We start from the raw sequence: 21455 nt of genomic DNA on the forward strand, positions 1-21455 counted from the left end.
GAGGTGTTTCCCAAGATTTTAAAAGTAGTTGATGAAGTAAATCATGTGGAGGGAGAACAGTAGGTTCCCCCGAGACATCGAAGATCTTTAAGAGTCCCAGGGCCTCCGATCTGCGGTCAAGTTCCTTTTGAACCTGTAATTGCAGAATGTTACCTATCTTTTCTAGAAACTTGGGGTACGAGAGGTCTTCCGGAGGGGAATATGGCTCCTGTGGGAGCTCTGGTGAGTCAGATGGAAACCCCCGTTGATGACGGTGATCGGGAAGGGGAGAGAGTATCCTCCAGAATATCCGGGTGTGTAGGTGAATGAACTGGGGTCACCTCTCTCAGGGAGGATGGTGCTTCAGTTCCTGGGTCTCTCTGAGTTGGAGTGGAAGGGTCGGTGATCGAACCCTTAGGCGGTTTGCCTATGGCAAAGGAAGCTTCCAATGTTTCGTAGAAACCTGCCAATGACTGAGATAATTGCCAAAAAGCTTCTTTGGTTGCTGGAGGCATGTTAGGTTTGCCTGTATCTTGTGGTATTGGTGTATTTATTGGTGGAACTATGTCCTCAGTTCCCCTCGAGGGGCTTGTAGAGGATCTGGATGCCGGCGACGAAGTGAGGTTTATAGGCGATTGTTGTGATTTCGACTTATGGTGGGATAGTACTGATGACCTGGAGGTGGATGGGCTGACTCCCCTCTCCTTGTGTCGTGGCGTTACAGCATGACCTGCAGAATGATGCCTTCGTGTATGCTTATGTGTATGTCTAGATCTTTTAGAGGAGGTATCCGATGTCCTATGTCTCGATTCACTGGAAGTGGAATGTGACCTGGAATGGTGCTTGCGTTTATGATGTCTCCTGTGTCTCTTTAAGACCATGCATTGGTGGGTTTTGTTTGGACTTCCCAGAGAGAGAATATAATTCTGGTCTGCGTCCCGTTGGAATCATGATTCGTGTTCTGAGTTCACCGGTATGCTTTGGCTTCATCGTTATTTTAGGTGTTGACATCGTCTTGGTCTGTGTCGATGGTGTCGGCGCCATACTGCGCGCTGATGGCGTCGGTCTGTGCTCCAATGGCGTTGGCACCGTCCTATGCGCCGATGGTGTCGGCGCCATCCTGTGCTTCAACGGGTTCGGCACCGTCCTGTGCCTCGACGAGTTCGGCGCCGTCAGCTCTGCTGACGGGGTCTGCACCAACTGCTGCGCCGATGAGGTCTGCACCAACTGCTGCGCCGTTGGCTTTTGTTTTGATGGCAGAGGTCCACCATCTTGTGGCGGCTCCGAATGACGTGGCGCTGTTTTGTATGGCGACCATATTTCGATAGATAATTTTAACACAAACATAACTAAAAAAAGGCCTGTAATCGTGGAATCTATTTTGATCCGAAATTCAATATGCAATCCCATATTCAACTTGTGGCAAAATCTTCATTCTATAAAATTCGTTTACTGAGACATATAAAACCTTTTTTAGAACATAACTTTTTTTTTTTTTTAAGATAGGAAGGAAGCTAAGAAATAGAGAAAGGAGCACTAAATTTAGCTTTGCAGAAGTCTTAGTGGGGAACTAGAGTTCAGCCACTCATCTGCTGGAGTCAGAAGAATACTGAAGGATGACAGAGGGTGCACTAGCTTATATGGGAGCACCCTTCGAAGTTTTCTCTGACTCCATCTTCTGGAAGGGGGACATAACCCACTGTCTGGACTGATCAGGGTATGAACAGTGAACTCTCTTTACACTGGTTTACCACTTTCTACTCTATGGCCACTTCAACTTGCTCAAAATAAAGCAGCCTGTTTGCTTTCAGGTACTAAAACCTTTGAATATATTACTCCAATTTTATATAGTCTAAACTGTTTACCTTTTATATGGCACATCCAATATAAACTTCTGGTTATTGTTCATAGTCTCATTCATAATAAAAACTGTTGGCTCTCTTCTACTTTACATCTTTACATACCATCCCATAATTTGCGTTCTCAGAAGCAACTTCTGCTCCAGGTACCATCCCCCAGGTCATCTAGACTATCCATTACTCGTGAACGTGCACAGGTCCCATTACTTGGAACAACCATAGCCTAGCCATAAGCCTAGGTGTAAACATTTATTTATTTATTTATAGATTTTTATATACCGTCGTTCATCCAAGGATATCGCGGCGGTTTACAGGAAACAAAAACAATACGACAGAGCGTAGTACATAGAACAAGGTACTATGTACTACGTATTACTATGTATTACTACCTTGTTCTATGTTCTATGTAAACATAAATTCAGACCTTTCTTTAAAACAACACATCTCCTCACTCACAAAAAAATCGTTTTTCAAACTACGTCTGTTAAAACACCTTCGACCTTTACTTTTCTACCGAGATTACAGAACCATTCTTCAATCTTTAATTTTCTCCGGTTTAGATTATTGTAATGCTCTTTTCTTAGGAATGCCAGACTCTTCATTATACCCACTTCAACTGATCCAAAATGCTGCAGCCCGGATACTAACCAGAACTTCTCTACGCCACCATATCACCCCTATTCTACAATCGTTACATTGGTTACCCATAAAGTTCAGAATAAAATACAAAATTCTCTCCATTATTCATAGCTTAATTCATAATCACACATCCACCTGGCTCTGCTCACTATTACGCATTTATAAACCAACACGACATCTAAGATCACTTAACCAAAATCTACTAGATATCCCCTCTCTTAAACAAGCTAGATTAGACCTCACCAGAAAGAGAGCCTTTTCAATAGCCGGTCCAATACTCTGGAATTCTCTACCAAATCATCTCCGCTCAATATCCAATCCTTCTCATTTCAAAAAATCTCTCAAAACCTACCTTTTTCAACTTGCATTTAACACCTCATCTAATTAAATTTGTTTACCAATATCTAACTTACATTCACAAACTCAATTACACTTACCATAACTTCCATCTATGCTATTTATAACTACAAACATACTTATTCACTTCAAAAAAAAACAAAACTTTTTCATCTCATACGTCTCCAATTAACATATCCCCTTTCTTCCCTTATATTACCATACAACTTCTACACTGCACTTTTCCCTACCCCACCTTTTTTTTTTTTTCCTTTTCCCCCAAAACAATAAGCCCATGGCACCAAACTTTTTATTTTATTAAAGTCTTAACGCTAGCACTCTGTCTAGCCATTGACTATTTTATGTAAAAATTTAAAAATTCTATTTTATTTTGATTATTTTATCTTTGTTTTACTTCTGTGAACAGTTTTTGACAAAAACTACTTTTAAAAAAACGGTATATAAATGCTTTTTAAATAAATAAATAAATAAATAAATAAATAAATAAATAAACCTTCCACCATATGTCAGACTTATCTCTAATCCCAAAGAATTTTAAAAAGCACTCAAATATCATTTATTTAAATTAGCATTTACAGATATTAATGAATCTTAATTTATCTATGTTCTGGTTTTTATGTCTATTTTATGTTTTATTACTTATAAACCACCCTGAATTTATAGTTTTGTTTATTTTATGTTGTATTAGTTATTAATGTGTTTTGTAAACCACCCCAAACTTTGGAGGGTGTGGTATATAAGGAATTTTAAATAAATAAACAAATACATTTTAAATAAATACATTTCTTCTGGACACAGTAACCTGGAATACTTTGCCGCTTTACCCTGTGCACCATTTTCCTATCTGAAAAAGATGATGATAGGCCTTCAGCAAAGCTTCGCCAGTGCTAACCGTATGACAGTGAGCTAAATGCATCCATCATGACCAAATTTTCCTTAGTAAAAGGAATCAGGGATTACCTGAGCATACGGCTCCAGCGTCTTCCGAATGATCGCAATCACTCTTCATCCAGCCACTGTTGATGCAGTTCCACAAGAAGGTCTCGCTTCCTTCACAGAAGAGATCATCCAGGAGAATGTCTCCTTCCCCGCTACCAAAGTATGCATTTGCTGGAGAGGAAACAGCTGTTCCACAGCCCAGCTGTCTGCAAACAACACCTGCATCTATGGGATCCCAGAAATCATCGCACACCGTTCCCCAGGTGCCTTCGAAGAAAATCTCCACACGACCTTGGCATCTGCTCTGTCCGTTGACAAGCCGAAGCTGAAGCTCAAATTCTAAGTAGAGAGGAAAGACGTTCAGTGTAGCTCACCAGCATCTCTTTACCGGTCAGGCAGGAGAGGCCTAGGCAATAAACCTCAAGCTAGAAAAAATGTAGCCTTACCTCTCAAAAAGTAGAACGTGCAATGCAAGGGAATAATTTTCAAAGGCACATATGCATATAAAACATGGTTTAATGCAGATAATTAGGATTTTTGAAAATTACTCCAGGGTCATACACATGAAAGCACACATGGAAACAATTTCACAAATGCATTTATGCGAAAACGCATTCCCAAAGATGGAACTGAGGTGGGAAAACATTTACTTGTGCACTTTCAATTTTCAAAAGTATGCATGTAACATCCATGTGGACATTGACACCTCCTCCCTAGAAGGAATAAATGTACATGTCTCTGCTATGCACAGGCCTGCTAACGTTCAAAACAGACTTACACAAGGACGTCCCCATGTACAAAGCGGCCCTCCATGAGCTGTTATAAAATCAGGCTCTAAAGTGCCACATAATGAGTAATGAAATAAATTTAGCATGGCAGTGGTAATAAGTTCCTATGATAGCATGGTAACGATCATCATGCTCAGAAACCCCATAATGCATTGGTTAAAAAGCATGGGTGAGTTACTGAGGGGAAGAGCTGGATCGCACTAAACAGCATGCCGAGTTTTCTTTTTCTCTTGGCTCCTCCTGCTTACTTCCAAAGGCGCATAGGTAAGCTGGGTACATGTGATTTGTCAGTGCTGAGGGAAGAAGCGGGAGAACTGCTACACTCCAAGAAAGGAGGTCAAAGGACTGAAAACAATGGACATAAGTATGCATTTAGAACCATCTATGTTATGTATCAAAGTGCAGTATCGGAGGATGTCAGTGGGGATAGAAGAGAACAGGGCAACTTAGGGAGCGGTCTGACTCCCCTGACTTGGAAGGGCACCGCCTGACCATTCTCTTATGATGGGGTGACTAATTCCAGTGCTTAAGAACCACAGGATGTCCATAATGAATATGGAGAAATGTAATCTTACCTGGTAATTTTGTTTTCCTTTAATTCTGCTCCACCAGTCCAGAATGATTGAGGTGTGTCCCTCTTCCAGCTGACGGAGGCAGAGCATATGATTTTTTCTGTGACATCATCACTACTTACTTATGGTGCTGTTAGGATCATGGACCCTTGGGCCGGCTGAGACGACAGGTGTAATGCTGTGGGAAACCCACAGTAGGCGTCGCCGCCGGGAGGTGGCGCTGCTGAGAGACTCCAGAGAAGACTTCACCACTGGAAGTCCAAGGTCCCCCCAGGAGGAGCCCGTAGGGACCCAGACCTCTTGGACATAGGTGAGACCCTATGTGACCAAGGATCCAGGAGCGGCCGAAGAGATGGTCGATGAGGACAGTAGGGCCCAGGAGGCTGGAAGAGTCTTGACCCTTGGAAGCCCGCGGCTCCCCCGGGAGGAGCCCGAGCCGCTGGGATTTAGTGGAATCCCCTGGGCCAGCAAGAACCAGATCCTGAAGAGACGGAGGGAACAGAAGTCGGAGTCCAGGAATGAAGCAGGGTCAGAAGCCAGAAGTCAGAGGTCCGAAGTCAAGCCAGGGGCGGAAGCTGGAAACAGAGTTGTGGACGGAGCCAGGTCAGAAGCCAGAAGTCCAAACCAAAACCAAGAGTGGAAGCGCAGACGAAGTCAATGGACGAAGCCGGGTCGGAAGCCAGAAGTAGAAGAGACGATCCAAGATCCAACGCAGCAACTAGCAACTCAGGGGACTGAGTGAACCTCGTTGCAAGGCACTGGCTGGCTGTGGCTGCCGGGTTTAAATAACCCGGCAGCGTCTGACATCAGCAGGGGGCTGTTCTCCTATTTCTCGCGCTGGCCCCTTTAAATCAGAAGCCCCAGTGCGCGTGCGCCTAGGGGGCGGGGCCAGCCGTGGATCGTCAGCGGCGTCTCCCTCGCGGGGAGAAGGCTGCGGTAGGCCGCGTTTCAGGCCTGGGGTGCCGAGGAGGAGCTCCGAGGGAAAAATAACCCTTGCTGTAGTTACATGATGTTAGGTTCCATATTAGGAGTTACCACTCAGGAAAGAGATCTAGGCGTCATAGTGGATAATACATTGAAATCTTCGGCTCAGTGTGCTGTGGCGATCAAAATAGGAGAATATTAGAAATTAAAAGGAATGGTAAATAAAATGGAGGATGTCATAAAGCCTCTGTATCGCTCCATGGTGAGACCGCACTTTGAATACTGTGCAATTCCGGTCACCGCATCTCAAAAAGGATATTGCTGCACTGGAGAAGGTACAGAGAAGGGCAACCAAAATGATAAGGGGCATAGAACGGCTGCCCTATGAGGAAAGGCTAAAGAAGTTAGGGCTGTTCAGTTTGGAGAAGAGACAATGAGGGGGGATATGATAGAGGTCCACAAAATTATGAAAGGACTTGAACAAGCTAATGTAAATCAGTTATTTACTCTCTCAGATGGGGCACGCCATGAAATTAGCAAGTAGCTCATTTAAAACAAATCTAAGAAAATTATTTTTCACTCAGCGCCTAGTTAAGCTCTGGAATTCATTGCCAGAGGATGTGGTTGTTGTGTTCCACGGTCGTGGCACCCCACGACCGCGGCCCCCTACCTTAGCTGCTGAGTTCCCACGCTGCGGGAGCCCCGGGGGAGGGCTCCGATCCTGGCCGTCGCCCCCGCATGGCCTCCCGAGCTGCCCGCTGCAGGGGGAGCCGTCCTGCTCCCCCTTGCGGCGTCCAGCGGCATCTCTCCTCCACGGGACAAAATCAAAGATGGCCACCGCCATCTTTAGGCGCAAGGCCGCGCCTCCTTATTAGCCTTAAAGGGACATAACCAGGGTCAGCTGTTCCCCATGAGCTGGAGCAGAGGAAGTATAAAGGGAGACTTCCTCTGCTCATTCCTCAACTTGGCAACGTCTTCGATTGCTGTGTAGTCTGCTTGCTTTGGTGAGTTCCTTGAGCTTGGCTTCTGGTTCCTGCTTCGTCTTGGTGTTCCTGGTTCCTGACTTCGGATTGGCTTCGGTGATTCTCTGGTTCCTGATTTCGGATTGGCTTACGGTGATTCTCTGGTTCCTGACTTCGGATTGGCTACGGTGATTCTCTGGTTCCTGACTTCGGATTGGCAAGCGGTGATCCTCTGGTGCAAGACCTCGGACTGGTGAGCGATGACCCTCTGGCACTCCACCCAGGACTCCTTCAAGACTCCATCTCCAAGGGCCCACCTAAGTCCCAGCAGCCTGGGTCCCTACGGGCTCCTCCTGGGGGGACCGCGGGCTTCCAGGGTGAAGCTCCAGTTGGCCTTTGCACCGTTACCCTGACCTCCCTAGGTCTACCTAAGTCCCAGCGGTCGGGTCCATACGGGCTCCTCCCCGGGGGACCGCAGACCACCAGTGGTGAAGACACAGCGCTTTATCTCGTCTCTTCATCGTCTCCGTGTTCGCCTCAGTCTCCAGTGCCAAGGGTCAGCTGGTCCTGCCTCCTGTTCTGCCTCGCCGCCCGACGAGAGAGCCTACGGACCCTCCGAAAGGTATACCATCCTCTCATCGGCCAAGGGTCCACAAGCCTGAACATAACAGTGGTTACAGCAGTTAGTGTAACTGGGTTTAAAAAAGGTTTGGATAAGTTCCTAGAGAAAAATCGATAAACTGCTATGATGGTAATTAATAAGCAATAGTAGCTTGTGATTTATCTAATGTTTGGGTACTGCCAGGCACTTGTGCCTTGAATTGGCCACTGTTGGAAACAGGATAGTGGGCTTGATGGACCCTTGGTCTGACCCAGTATGGCATATCTTATGTTTTTATGTTTTATACATCTGAGGCCTTTTTCAAATTTTCTAACTTAGATTTGAGAGTTAATAATGCAGAGTCTTTACTTTTGTCTCTTTCAACCACCATTAATTATTTGCAATCAAATGCTTCTGCAATGATTAAGGACAGTTTGAACTTGAACCTTCATCAGGAATTGGCTGAAAATAGAATGAGATTTAAAAGTCTCCATTTCCTGAATTTTCCTCATCCATGGTTTCTATCTGGAAGTGAATTCCTCAAAAAACATGATAGAAGCTTTGCATTTTTCTCAGCAGAAAACCTTTTTGATTTCTATCTCTGATAATATTCCTAAAGTTAGAAAGTTAGTAACTGTTGAGGAAGGGTCTTGGATGTACTTGCATCATTTGATAGTTCCGATGTGTCTCACTTTCTTTACACATCTCAGGCAATATTTGTTGCGGCCCCGACCACCTCCCCCACGACCGGGGTCGGGGCCTCTTACCTCCGCTCCGGGCCGCGGGAAGAAACGCCAGGGTCCCGGCTCGGTAGGCCGCACAGCCGCGGCGTCTCCACGTGGGAGACGCCGCTGAGTCCCTCGCTGACTCCGCCCACAGCGTGTGCTATGCGCACGCGGGAGAACGGGGCATTTAAAGGTCCAGCACCCGGAAGTGCTGGACAGCCCCCGTGATGACGTCAGACGCCGGCAGAGTATATAGGCCGGCGTCTGACTCCAGTACTTCGCCTTGCAACGAGGTTCCTCTTCTGAGACTTTAGTTGCCTTCCTGTTCCCGTCTGCTGCTGATTCCTGGTTCCTGACTCCGGTTTGCTCCTGACGCTCCTGCTCGCTGCCTGCCTTGACCTCGGACCCGCTCCAGTCTTCTTCCGCTTCATCCACTCTTCTGCTGATTCCTGGTTCCTGACTCCGGCCTGCTCCTGACACTCCTTGCTTCCGCCTGCCTTGACTTCGGACCGGCCCTTGCTTCTCCCATTCCAGCCTTGTAAGTCCCAGCGGTCCCGATCCCTACGGGCCCCTCCTGGGGGGATCCAGGGTCTCCTGGGTGAAGACACCACCAGGCCATCAGACTTTCCGCCTCCCAGCCTACCCAAAGGATATCTCCTTTCTCCAGGCCGGCCCAAGGGTCCACTGCTCCTCCCGGACATAACAATATTACCTCTTGTGCTACATTTCTTGTATCCTTTGTTCAGGATTTTGACCGCAATTTGGAATTTCATCAGTATTTCAAGTGTAAAATTGATTTGTTTTGTGTTCAGAAGGTAATAGTTTTTCCTGACATCTGCAGGGTAACTCAGGAGAGAAGGAAGCAATTTCTTTCTTTAAAACTTGTTCTTGCCTTGGGTTTCTCCTCCTCCTCTCATGCAGTATGAAGAACCGGCTTTGAAAAAAGGGGCGGGCTGTGGGTGGGCCTGGACAGCACCATTAGGCGCTGTCCTGCTGAAGCGCATGGCGGGATCAGACCAGCACGTACAACCTGCTACTGATCCAGAGAGCAGGTAAGGTAAAAAAAAAAAAAAATGAGGTTAGTTAGGGGGGTTTTAGGTGTCGGGGCAGATAAGGGAAAAGGGAGGAAGGTTAGCTAAGGGGTCTAGGAAGTTCCCTCCCAGTCCGCTCGTTTATAGGAGTGGACTGGGAAGGAACTGGGGAAAGGCCCTATCACGTTGGGATTTTATAACATGTGCGTGTATGTTATAAAATTGGTGCGTCCATGTGCGCATGCCGGGAACCGCGTGCACATGGACACCCGCGCGCAGGTTTTAAAATTGACCTTCCTTCAAGCAGACAAGTCACCAAGGAAGTCTCATGCTCCAAAAGAATTCTCTCTCTTCAGCTTACTGCTGCTCTCCTATAAGTGTTTAGTTTGTTTTTGTCTTTATAAGGAGAGAGGTGTGGGGAGGTAAAGAAGGGAAGACATAAGATTTCTGAAAGGATCTTCTTTTTCTTTCTTTGTCCCTTCCAGCCTCTTATGTGACTGGGAGCTAACACACTATGGTTTGCAATCAAGCCCGCTGGGAGGAATTCAAACAAAGTTGTAAAATGAAATTGCCAGAAATCAAAAGTCAAAGCAAGGCAAACCCAAGATCCTGCTGCAGCACCAGTATCTCCTATCATCTGCTGGAGGCTGATAACGCCGGCTCCAAGTAACGGAGATGTCACAGAGCTCTGCTCCGGCTGCTGGAAGGAGAGATAATCCACTTATCTGGTCCGGTGTAGCAGGATGGAATAGGAAGGGGCTTAGATGGGTATTAAAAGCAAGTAGATTGACCCCATCTATGAGACGAAAAAGTTAGGGGATGTACAGGTTAGTACGAGTTTGGGGAGATTATTTTTGTATGAGCTTCTGCTCTCAGTAGGGGAAATACACTTTCAGCATATCGCTTGCAGTGTTTCTACAGGAGCTGGTGAGTGCTACTCCTGAAGCCACTCACGCTTACAGTGCTGCACCTGCTGGTGATCAGATGCAGCCCTCGCAGGAGCAAGGCAGACACAGAATAGCAGAATCATACACACAAGGCCAACCCAGCCATCAACCCCCAACACTGGAGACACAGGCACAAGCCTGGCGGCCAATTCGCAGAGACATTTTAACGGACATGCAATTATTTTATAAGCTTTCAAGGGCAAGTTATTTTTTGGTAATATTTATTTTTACTGATTTCTGTTCCAGCATAGAAGGTATCCTGCGCTGGTAATCTAAGCTTTAGCCCAGGTGTCTCCAGACTGAGGGGCCCATGCAGTGAAAAAGATTTAGCATGCATGCTCAGCTTTACTGTACAGGCCCCAGCATGTCTGGAAGAGCCCTCTGCCTGTGGTGTTTGATGCAAGCACTAATTTTGCACACGATTTAAGGAGAATGCAGGTGCATGTCTCAGGATAACACTTAGCATGTCACAAGCATTGTGATAGTACACTGAGAACTGCAACATGGATACAATTACTGCTAGAGAATATAGGAAGCCAAAATATAAAACTCAAAACTTACCTGGTTCCTCAGAATATTCAGAAACTGTTAGGATACAAAAATATATCTCAGTAGTTGAAATCAAGGTGATGGAGAAGTTGCATACTCAGAGTTATCCAGATTAGCACTGTTCTCCAGATAAGTTTATCCAGCTAAGTAGGACTTTTTCCAGGTATATTCAATGGAGTGCCTAACTGGCATTGCTTTCCTGAATCTCTATGACAATTTATTCAGCTAACTTTAGCCAGATAACGTGTCCATTTACTAGCTTGCTGACTATGAACCTCTTGCTACACTGGGCCCCCTCAGCTGGTTTCATAGATGCTCAATGTTTGCAACTTTTTTCTAGAGCAGGGCTGAGATCATGAGATGTCATGCTGTATTATGAAGGAGTAAGTTTTTAACAGAAAAAAATTGTTTTTTTAATCAAATCTTACGTTACAAGTATTAATAAAAAGTAAAAAATGTATCAGTGTCCAACAATAAACTATGCAAGTTCGGAGCTCACCATAGTGAGCTAGAAATTGAGCTTTCAGAATAGAAGGGAGACAAACCTGAACAGGTAGCACCAGCTTCTTTGCCATAATCACAAATGCGTGAGAATGACACGTTGTAAGGACACTCCCATAGAGAAGACTCGTTCCCAGTACAGTGCACATCATCCAGAGTTATCCTTCCATTTCCCACATCAAAAACGGCAGTAGAAGATAGGGCCTTCTCGTAGCCCAGCTGTTTGCAAACAACAGTTGCATCATTCAGGTCCCAGCCGTGGTTACAAATCGTTCCCCAAACTCCATCATAGAAGACTTCAACACGACCCTGATATTTCCTGAACCCATCAGCCAGCCGGACCATTGGGTGAAATTCTAGAGACAAGAAGAGTGCAGTATCTTAGAGAGGATACATCTTCATCATCAGCCCACAGCCATCATCAGAGGCTCCTACTTGAGGCGGAAAATCAATGCAGGATGCAAATAGCTCTATTACATTAGGGGTAGATGACTTAGCTGTGCAAAAGCCGCAAACAGATGTGCTTTTGGCAGAATGAAATGTGCCAATTAACCATGCTGTTGATCAAAATGTGTGCAAAGAGATAAGTCTGGCCAGATTAGGGAGGCCTTGCTGTCCTTTCCATCATCATTTCCTTTGCTTCTTGGATACCTTTTCTGGAGTGAATTTTCAAAGGAGTTATGCGCATAAAACAGCGATAGACAGTACGCTCGTTAGTAGCTTGTACTTGGGTACATGCGTATTTTTGGTTCCACGTGCCATGTACCTGAGTTAAAAGGTCGTGGTCTAGGAGCGTTCCTGGGCAGGACCAAGAGTAGGTGCGTAATATGTTATTTTATAAGAAAGTTACGTGAATACTTTAGGCAACTTCTTTGCTCAGTTTTACATCTGCTAATTATCTTGTGCAATTGATATCAGACTCATCTGTTGTATGATATTGAATAGGTGGGTGGTCTGGGTGAAGAACGAGGAGGGTCTCGATGACCTGGGTGAACTGGTGGAGGTATCAGCAGACAGGCAATTTCAATTATGTATGCATATTTTAAAATATTTTGACTTCCCTGTATAAATCAGGGTTTTATGCAAGAAAGTTCTCATTTTTTTGCACGTAAAATATGCATGCATATGTTTATAAAACAGGTAGGAAAAGTGCTAGCTTTCTTTTCATTGCAGGTATTCACGCACTAACCAAAAATACATGCACATGTTGGAGGGATAGACATATGTGTTTTATAATCTGTGTTTACCTGAAACATGCAGATTATAAAATATTGTACTAGATCAGCCAAATACATGCATATATAGGGCCACATGGAGTTGTTTGAAAGCTATTCTCCCTGGGGTAGATTTTCAAACTGCATTCAGTACTATTTAGCTGGATAAGCGGGACTTATGCAGCTTATTAGCAGCTGTGAATATGCGCCTATGCTCAGGGGCCACTGCTTAACCATATAAGTCCCTTATACGGCTAAAAGTTACACGCATAAGAAATGTGCATGTACTGGGCGGATTGGGGCACAGCAAGATAGCCGGATAAGTTTACGTCCAAGTTTAGATGCCCCATTGAGCAGGTCTAAACTTAGCCAGATAGACTAAGAGGGTAACTTTAGAGCAGTGGGATACGAACCAGGAGACCAGCGTTCAAGTCCCGCTGTCGCTCCTTTTGACCTTGGGCAAGTCACTTTACCCTCCATTGCCTCAGGTACAAACTTAGATTGTGAGCCCTCTGGGGATAGGGAAATACCTACAGTACCTGAATATAAACCGATGTGATACGTCAGATTGAATGTCGGTATATAAAAATAATAAAAAATAAATAAATAAATAAAATAACTATGTGTGGAGGCATATAGGCACATATTTATTTTATTTATTTATTTTTAATTTTTTTATAAAGAAGTTCTTGTAGGGATTACAAATCAATCCAGTTTACATAAAACGATAAACTGCCCAACAGAGAGAGTGGCTTTACATAGAACCGTAGAACAGATGGAACAATATAACTGGATGTCTAATTAACATAATGATAAATAAATATTATATATACAGTTTAACTATTTAACGTAGAAATATTGACATATTAACGCTGCAAAATAGATACAATAAAATATGATGAATTTATGGACTCAAAGATTGTTGTCCAGTTGCAGAGTCATGAAAGTAGGACTTGGTACGGTGTCCATAATTTGGGGATACCTCATATTTAGGAAGTTATATGGTTCCTAAATATATATGGTTGAGCACAGATCTGCTATAGTATTTTATAACCCATGCGTATCATTTTTTTATTTTACTGCTCTAACTACTAGGCTATTATAAAATACACAATCTTTACTCTGGATCAGTGTTTCTCAACCTTTTTCCCATCGTGACACACCGGACAGGCCACGCTCACATGTGTGACCCACTGCTCATCACAATTCACGGCGGAAATAAAAAGTAAAGGTCCGGTAATTATTTTTATTGTTTAAAATGACACAAGGAAAAGATACATATTCTGTCTGAACAGAAACTGCATAAATAGTAAACACCCCACACCAAAACAGCATCAATTTCCAGCACTTAACAGTAACCACCTTACCTAAGAAAAGGCAACATTGAAAATATTACACCAGGCCTTAAGACACCAATACATCTCCTATTAGGAAAACGGACCAAGCCAGGCTGCTATAGAGTCCTACACAGAAACTACACCCCTGCAGAAAACCTCACCTGAATCACATGTGCTGACCCTCACCTAACAAAGAATAGAGACCATAAAGCATAACTAGAAACATGTAGACAAAAACTGAACTGGAAACCGCAACAAGTCAGAGTCTCTGTATGCAGTGCAACAAAGGAAAAAGAGAAACTTCACCAATCCTCAAAACAAATCAAGAAATATAAAATCAGCAGTGGTAAAACCATACTAACAAAAACAACAGATTTCAAAATAGCTGATGAATGGAATATCCAATAATTAAAAACTTATATAAAAAATTTCTAGATACCAATAAAAGACCCAATAATGAAAAATAAGGATAAAAACTGCTTTGTTCTGCATACCTGGGAACTTTTGATATCCAGGTGCCCTGAGATTGTTTTGAATTCGCAGGAGGGATGGTTTGCTTGCAACTTTCTCCTCTCTCTGTCACACACAAGTTCTCTCTCTCTCACAATGACTCTCAATCACGCACATATACACATGCTCTTGTTCTCTCACTTATATTTATTTATTTATTTATTTATTTTTGGTTTTTATATACTGGAAGTTCCTGTATACAATACATATCACTCCGGTTCACAAATAACAGAGATAACTGTCGCCGGGGAGGCGGTTTACATGGAACATATTGAATAAAATGAACAGATAATCTATAATAAAGTTCAATCTAATTTGAAACAACTGAAATCAACTTAGAAAATAACTTGGAACATATAACTGGCGCAAGATGAACATTACTTTATTGCTGTAAGACAAGGCTGGATGTTTGTTCTTCTTGCTTTTAGCTCTCTGGGAAAGCTTGAATATATAATATATATATAAGCTTATATAGGCTCTTAATCACACATTTACACACATGCTGTCTTTTCACACATATACACACAGGCTTTCATTCACTTACATAGGCTCTCATTCACACACATACTCTCTCTTTCTCTCACTTATACACAGAATCAAATACTCACATGTTCTCTCATCTATACTGGCTCTCAATCACACACAGACACACATCCTCTCTCCCTTACTTAATCATACATACACATGATCTCTCACACACATACAGGTTCTCTATCATACATTCATGCTATCTCTCTCACACACAAAGGATCTTAATATCACACACACTCTCTCTTTCACACAAACAGGTTTTCAATCACACACGTACACATTGTTGAGATTACTTACCTGATAATCTCCTTTTCCTTAGTGTATGCAGATGGACTCAGAACAAGTGGGTATAGTGTGCTCGTGCTAGCAGTTGGAGACGGATCTGACGTCAGCACGGGTACATATACCCCCACAGGAAGTGAAGCAACTCAGTAATCTTCCTTGCAAAAGCTGTTATGGATATATGTGTACTGACGATCAATGAATTAGTGAAACAGGATTCCCCTGACCGATTGAAAGTAGCTGGAGACCGCCAGCGTTCCCAACCGGAAGGCGTCGACACCTGGTAGAGTGGACGCTCTCGTGTAAGAAATGACATGGCTTACCTTGAATTGGTGAAAACCCATGTATACTGGCAGCCGGGCGGGATGCTGAGTCCATCTGCATACACTAAGGAAAAGGAGATTATCAGGTAAGTAATCTCAACATTTCCTAGCGTGTAGCAGATGGACTCAGAACAAGTGGGATGTACAAAAGCTACTCCCGAACTGGGCGGGAGGCTGCCCGAGGTCCGTTTAGGATTGCCCTCGCAAATGCTGTGTCCTCCCTGGCCTGAACGTCCAGACGGTAGACTCTGGAGAAGGTATGGAGGGAGGACCACGTCACCGCTTTATATATCTCTGCAGGCGACAGCATCCACGTTTCTGCCCAAGAGGCCGCTTGCGCTCTGGTGGAATGAGCCTTGACCTGTAGAGGCGGTGGCTTTCCTGCCTCTACGTAGGCCGCCTTGATAACTTCTTTGATCCAGCGGGCGATGGTTGGCCGTGAGGCCGCTTCCCCTTGCTTCTTCCCGCTGTGAAGGACGAACAGATGGTCCGTCTTTCGTACTGCTTCTGACATTTCCAAGTATCTGGCCAGCATTCTGCCGATGTCGAGATGATGCAGTATTCGACCTTCTTCTGACTTCTTCAAGCCTTCTGTGGTTGGCAAGGATATGGTTTGGTTGAGGTGAAATTGTGAGACTACTTTGGGTAAGAAGGAAGGAACCGTGCGAAGATGGATAGCCTCTGGAGTGATTCTGAGAAATGGATCACGGCAGGACAGTACTTGTAGCTCTGAGATGCGGCGTGCTGAACACACAGCCAGCAAGAACACCATCTTCAAGGTTAATAAACAGAGAGACAGGCCTCGGAGGGGCCTGAAGGCAGGTCCCGCTAGAAATTCCAACACTAGGTTGAGGTTCCACAAGGGCACTGGCCACTTCAGTGGCGGGCGAATGTGTTTGACTCCTTTCAGGAAACGTGAGACGTCTGGGTGTTTGGCAACGGTGTCGCCGTCACTCCTGGGACTGTAGCAAGACAGCGCTGCTACCTGAACCTTGATGGAGCTGAGGGACAGACCCTTCTGAAGTCCATCTTGTAGGAAGTCCAAAATGATAGGAATCTTAGCGGCATGTGAATTGGTGCTGTGAGAGTCGCACCAGGATTCAAAAACTCTCCAGATCCTGATATATGTCAGTGATGTAGAGAACTTGCGTGCTCGGAGGAGTGTATCTATTACCGGCTCCGAGTATCCTCTTTTCTTCAGTCTAGCCCTCTCAATGGCCAGACCGTAAGAGAGAATTGAGCTGGATCCTCGTGGAGGATGGGACCTTGCCGCAGCAGGTTTCTGTATGGAGGCAGAGGTAGAGGATTCCCTGCCAGTAGTCTTCTCATGTCTGCGTACCAGGGTCTTCTTGGCCAATCCGGGGCCACTAGAAGAACTAGGCCTCTGTGTTGCTGAATCTTGTGTATAGTGGCGTCCAGCAGGGGCCACAGAGGAAAGGCATATAGCAGGATTCCCTGAGGCCATGGCTGTACCAGGGCATCGATCCCCTGGGATAGCGGATCCCGCCTGCGGCTGAAATATCTGGGTACTTGAGCGTTGGACTTGTCTGCTAATAGGTCCATGCCCGGCGTCCCCCACTGATCCACAATCATCTGGAAAGCTGTGGGCGACAGCCGCCATTCCCCTGGATTTAGGCTTTCTCTGCTGAGGAAGTCTGCCGTGGTGTTGTCCTTCCTGGCGATGTGAACGGTGGAGATGTCCTGGAGATTCGCTTCAGCCCACGTCATCAGGGGGGCTATTTCTAGGGATACCTGTTGGCTTCTGGTTCCGCCCTGTTGGTTGATGTATGCCACCATGGTGGCGTTGTCTGACATCACTCTGACCGCTCTGTTGCGAAGTCTGTGGGCAAATCGCAGGCACGCTAGCCTGACTGCCCGTGCCTCTAGTCGGTTGATGTTCCACCTTGACTCTTCTCTGTTCCACCGCCCTTGGGCGGTGAGTCCTTCGCAGTGTGCTCCCCATCCGTTCAGGCTGGCATCTGTAGTGAGCAGGGTCCAGGTTGGGGTCTTGACCCCCGGCTCATGTGGCCGGGCTGCAACCACCACCGTAGCTGATTCCGCACTCTGGCTGGTAGAGGTAGGTGTACGGTGTAGTTCTGCGATCGTGGGCTCCACCGGGATAGGAGGGCACGTTGTAATGGTCTCATATGAGCCCGCGCCCATGGTATCACCTCCAGAGTGGATGCCATGAGGCCGAGGTCCTGTAGGTAATCCCGAGCTGAGGGCCGGCTGGCCCTCAGCTCAGTACCGGTTTACAATAGAACAGAGGGGGAACCAATTAACATCTAGGTAGAAAGTAAAGTTACATTAAACAGGGAGCGTAAAACATGGGAGATGGAAGACAAGACAGATTTTAAACTATAACAACTGGAGAGTGATAAATATAATCAACAAAAACAATATGTTAGTGATACATAAACAGAGATTTATCCTAGGCGATTATTAACATGGTATTAACCTTGTCTTCCTGGGTGTCGAATTGAACCCCTAGGTATTCCAGTGACTGGGACGGCTGTAGGGAACTCTTGTTTATGTTGACTACTCATCCTAGGCTTTCCAGAAGAGCTATAACTCTGTTGGTTGCCCGGTGGCTCTCCTCCGGTGACTTTGCCCTGGATCAGCCAATCGTCCAGGTAGGTTTTCTAGGAATTTAGTTGTTTAGAATTTGGAAACACGCTCAGCGAGCGTGAGGTAGCTCCAAACTGCTTTGGAGATGGAAATTACTGAAGAGCTTCACTTCCTGTGGGGGTATATGTACCCGTGCTGACGTCAGATCCGTCTCCAACTGCTAGCACGAGCACACTATACCCACTTGTTTTGAGTCCATCTGCTACACGCTAGGAAATGAACTCTGAAGAAAATGAAAAGGAAGAGTCTGAGGCCCATTCGGGGCTCTCCTCACCAACAGCAGCTGTATTTTTAACTAAATCGCCTCCCTTAGAGGCCATATGCTGCGGTGAAAGAAGAGGAGGGGAAACCCCTCCCCCCACCGCTGCTAGCATTGCAGCGTAGAAAGAGGTCAAAATTGTATCTGTTCCTGCGCTGAGCGGGAACGGATCTGAAGAAATGAGTCACAGATGTCCCGGCCATGCTGGCTCCCGGCGTGACCAGAATCACCGCTGCCGCCGGCTCCTGAAGAGTCCTTCCCCCGGGGAGGCAGTAGGAACATAGGCCGTCTCAGGAAATGTACGCGCAGCAGGCCGCAGCATGCGGCATCGAAGAAACTGGCTGAGGAGAAAAAAAAAAGTTCCAACACACCGCGGCTGTCCCTTTTTAGCAGGAATGGAGGAAACAGGAGAACAGCGACTGCAGGAAGCAGCGACGGGAGAGGCCGGGTCGGCCGGCTCAATAAAGAAAAAAAATTTTTTTTTTTTTTAATACGACCAGAGATGGTGTGCACAGTCCGTGGGGTGAGTGAGCTGGGCTCCTCTGTATCACCCCAAGCGCTGCAGTCAGCTGGGCAGAAGGGTTCTCAACCCTTAACCGCAGGAGCCTCTACTACCAGGGGGAATGGTCCCCTCAGGACCTGCCGACCCCCTGGGAGGCTAAAAATTCCTCCTTCAAATTCCTGTTTCTTTTTTTTTTTTAAACTATCTTCACTGGAAAACTAATCTTCCTTTTTTCTTTTTTTTAAATTAACTACAGACTATAGGCTTTGCACCTCCACCATCTGCTGGAGACAGAGAAATACTGACGGACTGTAGGTGGCACCTCAGGGTATAGGGCAGAGTCAGTCAAAACTTCTGTCTCCATCTGCTGGTGAGGAGGCAAAACCCAGGAGTCTGGACTGATCCGGGTACATATAGGGAACATATAAATAGCACTGCCAGACAAGCAGAAAAAGTTTAGATGCAAAGCAACTTTGGGTTTTTTTCAGCCCTGCCAACTATGTAATTATAGTGAGAAAAATGTTCCGATTAGAGCAAAAAAGGTAAACAGAATATGAAATCCAAAAACCAATTTATTAAGAATCATTGCACAACAGGGGAGGAGGGAGGATGCGCCAGAGGCGCTACAAGACTGCCCTGTCTCTCCTGTTTCACCGTCATCAGAGCTAGTGAGCGAGGGGATACAGGTGGGGCAGGGAGGGAGTGAACTTGGGGTTGGGCAGGGGGGGTAACTTGTGCCATTCACTGCCACCAATGTTATTCTTCTGTGGCGGGTGACCTGGGACCCAAACTTATATGTAAATATTTATTTAAGTAATTATTAACACATGCATGACACAAAACTAAAAATACCTCATAAAACCCATCAAAAAATGGAAAAAAGAAAAAAAAGACTCAAATCACATACTTAATATTCAGTAAAATTGTATCACTGTGAGTGCATTCTGCATGGAGCAAGCCTTGCTGACAGGTTTCATGAGTGCTCTCTCATGGAATAATTACCAAAATATGAAAAATAGAAATATGCGTTGTAAAAGCCCCTGTATAGAAATACCACAAATAGGAAGCCTTAGTATAAGAGTTTACAAAAAAACCCATCTCTCTTTGTTGTCTGTGGGGGAGGCACTTTTTAGTCAGAAACCCCAACCCAAATATAGTACAGGCAGTGCTCCCAGCAATGCCTATGATACACTCCCTTTTGTATGTTTACATGTAAAGACCATACAGGACAAATATCACCACAGCTGATACTCAATACCCTCCCAAGATTGCCCCAAAGTTATAAAATGTTTTGTGTCTGTACAGATAGCGTGACTAGAGCTCGACGCAAGATGTACTTAGCTGGGTGAAGGCCTTAACTTACCAGCAGGTCCAGGTGCCAAACCTTCAGTAACAGCACCTGATGAATAGAAAAAACAAGATTTCTAATCACCCCTAATTCTCCAGGAAATGGAAGGGAGGGGTCCTGAAACATTTTAGCAGACTCAGTATTGATCAAGAAGGGATTTAGCAAACAAGACATGGAGATATAGAAAAAATGTAAACCTGACACAACAACTAATAAACTGCAGTGTCGAAGAGATTTCCCTTCTAAACGTGAAGGGGAAACCAAATTCGATAGGAAAACACTTGAAGGTTAGATCAAGTTCTGATTTGTTCCATGTAAACTGCCACACGGCAGTAGTTATTACCGTTTAACTGTGAACCGGAGTGATATGTATTGTATACAGGAACTCCCGGTATATAAAATCCATAAATAAATAAATAAGGTTATGATTCCTCAAGATCTTCTCATAAACACAGAATGCAGTAAAAGTCTTTGTGAATCAGGCCCAAAATGTACTGTACAGATCAATACTGGCAATGAGAAATTCTGTTTTATTTATCTTTCAAAACAAAACAATTAGGGTACAGGTAGGTTTAGAGCTGGAGTTACAATTAAAGGTGAATTTTCAAAACGTTGCGTGTGAAATAGAATGCACTCGCCTATCTGCTATTTTGAAAAATTCAAACCTGAGGAGGTCACATGAGGAGATGGTGGCGTGAGGATGTGTTCCTCTGCTGCTCCCAATTTAGTTTGAATCGCACCTTTTGCAGCCTTTTTGTTGTGTACTTTCCTTCACATTTATCATCCTTCATTGGTTTTGAGCAGTTTCACTCCCATCAGGATTTGCATGGCATCCAAAGTTGCTCGGAAATCAAGGCATGGAGAGAAATAAAATAGCTGGTGCAGTTAGTAACCCGCCCTCTCCGAGCTCAGCTTCCGAAGGGGTGTGTGACATGGCGGCAGAAGTCACGGCAGCACTAGAGCACAAATTTGAAAAAATGTATGTGAAATTCGATGACCTGCACGCTCTCCTCACCGAGAACTCAAAACGGGGATAGAAAGTGGAATCGTGCCTCAGCACGATAGACAACTGTGTGCAAGCACTGGAAGCAGAGATTTCTGATTTGCGAGTTAAAAATAAAAAATGTAAGCTAAAATTAGAGGCCCTT

The 21455-nt window shown here is 45.0% G+C and overlaps 1 protein-coding gene across 1 annotated transcript in view; it reads right to left on the reverse strand.

Moving 5' to 3' along the window:
* Positions 1-21455, reverse strand: part of LOC115096248 (deleted in malignant brain tumors 1 protein-like) — a 223263-nt gene that overhangs the window by 85922 nt on the left and 115886 nt on the right. Inside the window, exons 13-16 of the mRNA XM_029610757.1 lie at positions 20323-20358; positions 11418-11729; positions 10885-10908; positions 3795-4112 (exon numbers count right to left, since the gene is read on the reverse strand). Of these exons, the coding sequence (XP_029466617.1) occupies positions 3795-4112; positions 10885-10908; positions 11418-11729; positions 20323-20358 (690 nt within the window). The remainder of the gene's footprint in view (positions 1-3794; positions 4113-10884; positions 10909-11417; positions 11730-20322; positions 20359-21455) is intronic.

The sequence above is a fragment of the Rhinatrema bivittatum genome, chromosome 7 (genome assembly GCF_901001135.1).
Source record: "Rhinatrema bivittatum chromosome 7, aRhiBiv1.1, whole genome shotgun sequence".
Classification (NCBI taxonomy): Eukaryota; Metazoa; Chordata; class Amphibia; order Gymnophiona; family Rhinatrematidae; genus Rhinatrema; species Rhinatrema bivittatum.